Source organism: Cryptosporidium hominis, assembly GCF_000006425.1.
Source record: "Cryptosporidium hominis TU502 chromosome 5 CHRO015001, whole genome shotgun sequence".
In the NCBI taxonomy this organism is placed as follows: Eukaryota; Apicomplexa; class Conoidasida; order Eucoccidiorida; family Cryptosporidiidae; genus Cryptosporidium; species Cryptosporidium hominis.
Genome location: NW_667199.1, coordinates 1 through 10,121, shown reverse-complemented (window position 1 = coordinate 10,121; position 10,121 = coordinate 1). Strand labels below are relative to the sequence as shown.

Sequence of the window (10,121 nt, the reverse complement as noted above, 5' to 3'; positions counted from 1 at the left end):
CTTAAATGATATTGTAAATGTACAAGATTCTCAAAATGAAGAAGAAAAATCAAATATAATTAAAAAAGGAAACAAAGAGAGTGTTTCTAAAGTTAACAATAATTTGAATTAATAGAATAATAAAATAGATAAATCAAAGATGAATAAAGGAGAATTTCATAATGAGATGATAAGCTCAGAAACAGCCTCTCAGGATTCTAATTTTCAAAAATTTCAAAGAGCTGCAGTAACATTGGAAGCATCAGCTAGAATATATGGATATAGAGTAGATTCGACATTTGATAATGCTTATAGGATTTTATCTAACATAAAAAGTGGACAAATTTTAGCTAGAAATGATTCAGATTGTGAAGAAGATGAAAAAGATCAGCAAGAAGATGATGATCCTTCCGGTAAAAGATTAGAAGAATCGAGTAAGAAGAAAAAATACAAAAGAAACTTGATTTTTTCTGGAGAAAATAATACTATAGTAAGCAATCCAGAATCTATCACATTAAAAGAGTTTGAAAAAACTAAAGAAATGAGTGAGAAGCCATTTTTTGTTAATTTTTTGAATGATAAGGTTAAAATAGATAATATTAGATTTGGATTAGACTATAATAATATTGGTTCAATTTCATCAATGCTAATGAATAACTTGGAATTGAAAGATTCATTATATAATAGAGACAAATCAGCTTCACTTACATTTAATATATCAGGAAGGAATAATTTGATAAATAGTAGTAACTTTTCATGTTCAACAATTTGTCGAGATAAATTATTCAAAGTAAATAAGAAAACATTGGATTTACTTCTTCCAAATCCAAATAAAAATTTTGGCAGGGATATTAGTAATATTGTTTGCCCAAATTTGTCAAGGATTTTTGATTCAATTCAAGAAATTACAGAAAATTATAGTGATATTAAACAAGTTAAAGATTCAACTTCTATTGAGGAATATCAACTAAATGAACAAGTAATTAGGAGATTTTTTGAATTTACTGATCCATCATTTGAGAATGATTCATTAGAATCTGAGAATAACTTTTTGAAGAAACATAGCCAGAGCATGGATGATATTGAATATGTGAATGAAAATCAAGATCTTGAATTTTTGAATAATTTTGAAGAGGAGGAGAAGGTAGAGCTTAATATGGGATTACAAGATTATACCTAGATGTAAACCTAAACCTAAACCTAAACCTAAACCTAAACCTAAACCCTAAACCTAAACCTAAACCTAAAACCCTAAACCCTAAAAAACCTAAACCTAAACCTAAACCTAAACCTAAACCTAAAACCTAAACCTAAACCTAAACCTAAACCCCTAAACCTAAACCTAAAACCTAAACCTAAACCTAAACCCTAAACCCTAAAACCTAAACCTAAACCTAAACCTAAACCTAAACCTAAACCTAAACCTAAACCTAAACCTAAACCTAAACCCCTAAACCTAAAACCTAAACCTAAACCTAAAAAAAAACCTAAACCTAAACCTAAACCTAAACCCCTAAACCTAAACCTAAACCTAAACCTAAACCTAAACCTAAACCCCTAAACCTAAAACCTAAACCTAAACCCTAAACCCTAAAACCTAAACCTAAACCTAAACCTAAACCTAAACCTAAACCTAAAACCTAAACCTAAACCTAAACCCCTAAACCTAAAACCTAAACCTAAACCCCTAAACCCCTAAACCTAAACCTAAACCTAAAACCTAAAACCTAAAACTAAAACCCCTAAACCTAAACCTAAACCCTAAACCCTAAACCTAAACCTAAACCTAAACCCTAAAACCTAAACCTAAACCCCTAAACCTAAACCTAAACCTAAACCTAAACCTAAACCTAAACCTAAAAACCTAAACCTAAACCTAAACCTAAACCTAAGCCCTAACCTAAAAAACCCTAAACCCCCCTAAACCTAAACCTAAACCTAAACCTAAACCTAAACCTAAACCTAAACCTAAAACCTAAACCTAAAACCTAAACCTAAACCCTAAACCTAAACCCTAAACCTAAACCTAAACCTAAACCTAAAACCCTAGACCTAAACCTAAACCTAAACCTAAACCTAAACCTAAACCTAAACCTAAACCTAAACCTAAAACCTAAACCTAAACCTAAACCTAAACCTAAACCTAAAACCTAAACCTAAACCTAAAACCCCTAAACCTAAAACCTAAACCTAAACCTAAACCTAAACCTAAACCTAAACCTAAACCTAAAACCTAAACCTAAAACCTAAAACCTAAACCTAAACCTAAACCTAAACCTAAACCTAAACCTAAACCTAAACCTAAACCTAAACCCTAAACCTAAAACCTAAACCTAAACCTAAACCTAAACCTAAACCTAAACCTAAACTAAACCCTAAACCTAAACCTAAACCTAAACCTAAACCGAAAAACCTAAACCTAAAACTAAACCTAAAAAAACCTAAACCTAAACCTAAACCTAAACCTAAACCCCCTAAACCTAAACCCTAAACCTAAACCTAAACCTAAACCTAAACCTAAACCTAAACCTAAACCTAAACCTAAACCTAAACCCTAAACCTAAACCCCTAAACCTAAACCCTAAACCTAAACCTAAACCTAAACCTAAACCCTAAACCCCTAAACCCTAAAACCTAAACCTAAACCTAAACCTAAACCTAAACCTAAACCTAAACCTAAAACCCCTAAACCAAAACCTAAACCTAAACCCTAAACCCTAAAACCTAAACCTAAACCTAAACCTAAAACCCCCAAAACCCCTAAAACCTAAACCTAAACCCTAAACCTAAACCTAAACCTAAACCTAAAACCTAAAACCCCTAACCCCTAAACCTAAACCTAAACCTAAACCTAAACCTAAACCCTAAACCCTAAAACCCCTAAACCCTAAACCTAAAACCCCTAAACCTAAACCTAAACCCCTAACCTAAACCTAAAACCTAAAACCCCTAAACCTAACCTAAACCTAAACCTAAACCTAAAACCTAAACCTAAAACCTAAACCTAAACCTAAAACCTAAACCTAAACCTAANAAAAAAAAAGGAAAAAGAAAAAACCTAAACCTAAAAAAAAACCTAAACCTAAACCTAAACCTAAACCTAAACCCTAAACCCTAAAACCTAAACCTAAACCTAAACCTAAACCTAAACCTAAACCTAAACCTAAACCTAAACCTAAACCTAAACCTAAACCCCTAAACCTAAACCTAAAACCTAAACCTAAACCTAAACCTAAACCTAAAAACCTAAACCTAAACCTAAACCTAACCTAAAACCTAAACCTAAACCCTAAACCTATTTTTTTAAACCTAAAAAAAAAAAAAAAAAAAAAAAAAAAAAAACCCTAAACCCTAACCCTAAACCTAAACCTAAACCTAAAACCTAAACCTAAACCTAAACCCCTAAACCTAAACCTAAACCTAAACCTAAACCTAAACCTAAAACCTAAACCTAAACCTAAACCTAAAAACCTAAACCTAAACCTAAAACCTAAAACCAAAACCTAAACCTAAACCTAAACCTAAACCTAAACCTAAACCCTAAACCTAAACCTAAACCTAAACCTAAACCTAAACCTAAACCTAAACCTAACCTAAAACCCTAAACCTAAACCCTAAACCCTAAACCTAAACCTAAACCTAAACCTAAACCTAAACCCCTAAACCTAAAAACCTAAAACCTAAACCTAAACCTAAACCTAAACCTAAACCTAAACCTAAACCTAAAACCTAAACCTAAACCTAAACCTAAACCTAAACCTAAAACCCTAAACCTAAACCTAAACCTAAACCTAAACCCCTAAACCTAAACCTAAAACCTAAACCTAAACCTAAACCCTAAACCCTAAAACCTAAACCTAAACCTAAAACCCCTAAACCTAAACCTAAACCTAAAACCCTAAACTTAAACCTAAACCCTAAACCTAAACCTAAAACCTAAAACCTAAACCTAAACCTAAACCTAAACCCTAAAACCCTAAACCCCTAAACCTAAAACCTAAACCTAAAAAAAAATGGTCGGTAAAAAATTCCTAAAAATTGACAACCAAAGAGAAAAAGATACCGAAGGAAAAACAATAGTTTAAGAAAAAAAATACCAAATGATAATGAAATCATCATTCACCTTTTTACTTATTATTTTATTAGTCCTCTCTTGCGCATATGCAAATCAGTTCTCAAATTTTGGTTCGCTTGAAAAAAGAATCCAAAGACTTGAAAAAGAACATTTGATGCACGACTTGAAACGCGAAAATCTCAGAAATACTTATCCTATTGTAGGAAAACTTTTGCTTATGGCAATTGAACAAGAAAAAAATACCATAGAATATCCATTATTAGGAACATTCCAATCCGAAGGAAAATGTGTCAAAACAAAATTATTCTTCTATGATCTCTCCTCAAAAAAGTTTGTTGTTGCAAAGTACAAATGTTCAAATCAAACTGTAAATATTGAAGGTAAAAATGGAGAATATTTGTTGAGAACTAAAGATTCAAAAGAGATTAAGAAGCTTAGAGACGAAAAAGTTAAATTTATTGTAAAAAAATTCTCATTTAATTATAGAATTCGAAGTTTAAATAAAATATCAAATTGTCCAAGTATACTTAAAAGTTTTGATTCAAGAATAATACCAGAAAATTTTGATGTTGAGACTGACCAAAAATACGAAAAAGGACATGATCTTGTTCATAGAGGATTTTACCTAGTCAAATGCAGAAAGAATGTAAAAGAAGACTCTGAAAAAGATTTGACATATGCATTGTTTAAATCTGCAACATTAAGTTATGCTGTTCCGATTCAAAGTGGATGCAGATGTATATTAGAAGGAACTAAGCTTCTTGTATGTACATGCGATGATTTCAATTATCACTTTGATGTTGAACAAGGTATATTGACAGTTGGTGAGACTAAATTACTTACAGCTAATATTCGTGGTTTAAAGGTGCTAACTTCTAAAACAAATACAGAACTGCTAGCTCTTATTGACATAACTCAGGAATGTGAAAATGAGCAAAATGGAAATGAAATTGAAACTAAATTATAAGTGAAATTCTTGCCATTATTTTGTTACATTAGTGGAACTTAAAAAATTAAAATAAAAAATTATTATTTCCTGATGAAATTAATAGCCATTAGTTTAATTCAAGGAATTATTTATTCTTTATAAAATAATTGGTAAGGCAAGGCCATTAGTTTATTTAAGACATATTGGATATTAAATTATTGACTATAATTTGAAATTTAATATTTTATGAAGACTCTGCGCATTTTTATACTATATATCAGAATCCTACTGGCTTTGCAAGAGAATTACAAAAAATTTTTATCTCTTCTTAAATTTGCCTTTTAAATTTACTGTGAATTCGATTCTTATCTTTCAATTAGTCTTTTATTTAATAAAATGGCTAATTCTATAATTTACTATATACTTAAATACGAGCAAATTTGTCTCCAGCTTCATTCTATTTATTAGATATGAAAACTAGGGCGATGAGTCAATTTACAGAATAATATTATAAGTTTTACACAAATCAATTCGTAATATAAGTGTTGATAAAGCTTATCTAAATTTTTTTTTTATATTTTTTTATGCTGAAAAATATATCATTTTATTATTATAACTGCTTTCCCATTTAGAAAATCTATCTTGAATACATCATTGAAATCTTTCATCAAATTAATATTTGATAAGAATGAATTTGAAAAGAGAACAATATGTAGTATTTTAGCACTATTTTCATTTCATTTACAAAGAATTTCTTTGATTATTTACTTAATGCAATTCTTCAGCATTATTAAATTATATTACTAATTCATTTAATTGTCAATCTAAATTAGGAAAAAAAAGAATTGTTAAATTATATCATAATTTATTAAACACTTCCAAACTTCAAAATAATAGTACCTGTCAGATACTATTAAATAATTTCATTATGTAATTCTTAAAACATTTAGCAATTTAAAATCTTTCAATAACTTATTATTTTAAGATTATTCAAATATATTAATTGAATTTAGCAAATTAGTAATATAAAAACTGAAACATATAGTCTAAAAATAATACTGTGCTTTTCAAGGCATTCCATTATTTTTATAAATTTATAGATACATTTCTTCAAACAATAACATTGATTTTATTGTATCGACTTTTTAATTCCAATTCATCAAAAATAAATCTTCAAACTTACAATATTAAGGATTCAACTCTCAAAGTTAAAATCATCATAATTTTAAAATCAAGCCCAATATAAACGTGCAAATCGAGCAAAAATATATATTTTACCACAGGCGAATGTATTTCACACAATAAAAAAAAGTAATAATGTAAACCAATCAATCAATCCAATAAAAGTTTATTCAAGTTCAACGTGCTTTTTAATATTGATCTACAGAATCAAATAATTATTGACTTCCTGGTGGATCAAAGTATCCATGCTTTAATGTGTTATCACAAGACGCACAAATAACTGAGTTGTCAGCAGAAACTTTTAATTTGAAATCCATCGATTGACTCCTTGGGCAACGAGAATTAAAATATCCTTTAGAAATAATGCCACATTCACTTTTCTCTGTATCAATTGGGCTCGAATGTTGGTGTTGTTGATTTTCAATATTTGAACGGGAACGAGAATGTCCTGAAGCTGAAATAGTGTCCTCAGGTAATGATGAACTCCTTGGTGGATCATAAACTCCATGTTTTAATGAGTTATCACAAAATGCACAAACAATTGAGTTACCAGCAGAAACTTTCAATTTGAAATCCGCTGATTGACTTCTTGGGCAACGAGTTTTGAAATATCCTACTGAAGTATACCTGCCTCCAGTTTTTTCCAAATAGCCTGAGCTTGAGTGCCTGGATACTGGTGCTGTTAGTGACGAACGTGAACGAGAATTGGAACGGGAACGGGAACGGGAACGGGAACTGGAACGGGAACGGGAACTGGAACGGGAACGGGAACGGGAACGGGAACGGGAACGGGAACGGGAACGGGAACGGGAACGGGAACGGGAACGGGAACGGGAACGGGAACGGGAACGGGAACGGGAACGGGAACGTGAACGTGAACGAGAATGCCCTATAACTGAAATAGCATCCGCAAGTGATGATGAACTCCTTGGTGGATCATAAACTCCATGTTTTAATGAGTTATCACAAAATGCACAAACAATTGAGTTACCAGCAGAAACTTTCAATTTGAAATCCGCTGATTGACTTCTTGGGCAATGAGTTTTGAAATACCCTGCTGAAGTATACCTACCTCCAGTTTTTTCCACACAGCCTGAGCTTGGAAATCTGGATGTTGGTGCTTCTGATGATGGCATTGGTGATGGTGATGATGATACTGGTAACGATGTTGGTGTTCGTGATCGTAGTCGTAGTACTCGTCGTTGTGGTGGTAATGGTTTTGGCGGCCTTGGTTGTAGTATTAGTTGTAAAGATGATACTAAAGGTATTGGTGATGCTGAACGTGTTCTTGATGATGATGGAGGTATTGGTGGTAGTGATGCTGGAGGTGTTCGTTGTGGTGATGCTGGAGGTATTGGTGGTGGTGGTGATGTTGGAGGTATTAGCAATGATGATGCTGAACGTGTTCGTGATAATGATGGAGGTATTGGTAGTGGTGATTCTGGGGGTATTGGTGGTGGTGATGTTGGTAATGATGATTCTGAAGGTATTGGTGATGATGGTGATGATTCTGAAGGTGTACATAGTGGTGATAATGGTGATGTTGGTGATGCTGAAGGTGTTCGTGATGGTGATGCCAAACGTGTTAGTCGTGGTGATGATGGAGGTATTGATGATGATGATTCTGAAGGTGTTCGTGATGATGATGCAATGTGAAGATCAGAACTGGCAGGTTTTTTATTTTTTCCGCCTTGACAAAATGCTTTTGAATTACAACTTTCGTAACATAATGTACAATAAACCAATTTAAATCCATCTCCTCCGCTTTCAAAGAAATGTTTTCCTCTAAGTCTATTTGGGCAACGCTCATATTTTTTCCTTTCAATAAACGCACCATAAGGCAATCCCTTTGGCTCTGCAATGCATTCAAAACATGAAGTATGTTTGAATCCATCATTTGCATAATGAACTTGATGTGTTAGCCCATTTTTATTGGGACAGCTCTCTAATTTAAAGATATTTTTATCTTTAAAGTGTATCAATTTTGGTTTCGATGTAATTTTTTTATTATTGTAAAAATCGCTACACGATGTACAATATATAAACTTATTATTTTTTCCTCCACTTTCCACTAAATGAAATCCTTTTTCACTTCTATGACAAGGTTCAATCTGTTTTTTTTTATTATATTCAATAATAGAAATACTTTTAAGAAAGTTCTCACATTCGTAACACGGAACATGTTTTATGCCTCTAAAATCAAGATAATATGTATGACTATTTCCTGGATTATTTGGGCAATCCTCTACACCAGAAAAATCATCTGTTAAAAAAAATACTGAATTACTAAAATCCATACTATTTCTATATAATTCATTAGAAGCTAATTGTCCATTTTCTTTTTGACAACCTGAACAGAAAATTAATTTTTGTCCATTACTGCATAATCTTGTAAAATGTAATTGTTTAGGTGAATTTTTGCATGGCTCGTGCTCAAATTTTTCAACCCATTCATGTAAAGCTTGTGGAAATATCTTACTTTCGCAGTCATAACAAGAGATAGTTTTTTCCCCACAACTGCTAATATGAATTGGATGAAGCTTAGATGGATTAGCTGAGCAAGGCTCTGTTTGATGCTTAGAAAAATCTGGAAAAATTTTGCATGGGCCAGATGGTTGAGATTTGTCAAAATTGACTATACAACCCGAATATAAAAAGGAGTATAATTCATCTTCAGTACAGCTTTGAGATTTATCTTAATCGTTTTTTGGGCTGCTAGTAGCTCCATTATCTAATTCTGATGAACTTAAAATCGAATCTTGATTATTACTACTGGCCTTAAGCTTAATTAATGACCAATTTTTTGAATTAAAAGTAGCACTAGAATTTAAGTTTTGATTTAATGACAATAAACCACTAATACTTAAATCATTTAATATATATATTGTAAATATCAGTATAAATAGAATGCTAAAACCGACTAACATTTTATTTTACTAAATTATTATTTTTATTTTTTGGTTTATTTCTATTTGGCGGTTTATTAAATTATCACCTTGATTTTCCTGACTAAATTTTTATCCGCAAAAATCAAAAGAATCAGAAATCTATAGGCATACTTTAAATACATGTTTATTTCTATAATTCTCTAAATAAATTAACTATAATTATATAATTTTTAACAACTATTTACTAACATTGTGCTTGGAGTGTAATAATCAAATTACTAAGTTATATTCCAATTCAAGACAATTCTAACTAATTGAATTTCATGCTACTACCAAACTTTTTGTAATAGTTTAACTCTATTAGAGTAAATTTAGCTAAGATTTTAAAATATTCAATCTTCTAATTAAATTCAATATGAAAACTTTGACAGGATTTTTTTTTTTGTTAAATTTATAATAATGAAATCAAATCATTTAATCCAGTTAATATAAAAACTAACAATTTTTCAGAATAATTTAATTAGCTTTATTTTTTGAACCAAATTTGAATAATGAAACGCTCCTTCCTTTAATTAATTCCAACTAATTTTTTTAAACTAGAAATGTTGTCTAGTAATGTATGCTTATTTTCTCTTTTATGGAGTTATACTTTATTGAATTCTATTTTAACAAAATATTATCATGAAACAGCTTGTAATATTTTAGGTTAATAAGGAACAAACAAATTTTAAAGCCTCTCAAAGATAACGTTTGAATTGAAAATTTGTTGATGAAGATCAGTTTACAAAATCAAAATAATAATATTCATTTCAAGTACTTATCAAAAAAATAAATAAATAAATAAATCATGTATCTACTATTCCATTGGCTTTGATTGTAGATTATCCATTTTATCATAATCAATTCAAAAAATTTGAACTCAGTTTTTAGCTTCTTCTTAAAGATATTGCTCAATAACTTGGTACTAGAAATTTAATAATACTAAATAATATTGTCCATAATGATAAATAACTTGATACAATAATTGAATAATTACAAAATGTAGTAATTACTTTTATATGTTGTTTAG

The 10,121-nt window shown here is 30.6% G+C and overlaps 3 protein-coding genes across 3 annotated transcripts; 2 read left to right on the top strand and 1 right to left on the bottom strand.

The window, feature by feature from the left end:
- Positions 1 to 139: 139 nt before the first annotated feature.
- Chro.30446 (hypothetical protein) lies at positions 140 to 1,159 on the top strand. The annotated part of the gene is made up of 1 exon (XM_661094.1): positions 140 to 1,159. The coding sequence occupies one exon, from the start codon at positions 140 to 142 to the stop codon at positions 1,157 to 1,159; it is 1,020 nt and encodes a 339-aa protein (XP_666186.1).
- Positions 1,160 to 4,079: 2,920 nt separating this feature from the next.
- Positions 4,080 to 5,021, top strand: Chro.00007 (hypothetical protein). The annotated part of the gene is made up of 1 exon (XM_661093.1): positions 4,080 to 5,021. The coding sequence occupies one exon, from the start codon at positions 4,080 to 4,082 to the stop codon at positions 5,019 to 5,021; it is 942 nt and encodes a 313-aa protein (XP_666185.1).
- Positions 5,022 to 6,379: 1,358 nt separating this feature from the next.
- Positions 6,380 to 8,461, bottom strand: Chro.50010 (hypothetical protein). Its single annotated transcript, XM_661092.1, has 1 exon — positions 6,380 to 8,461. The coding sequence occupies one exon, from the start codon at positions 8,459 to 8,461 to the stop codon at positions 6,380 to 6,382; it is 2,082 nt and encodes a 693-aa protein (XP_666184.1).
- Between the last annotated feature and the right edge of the window lie 1,660 nt (positions 8,462 to 10,121).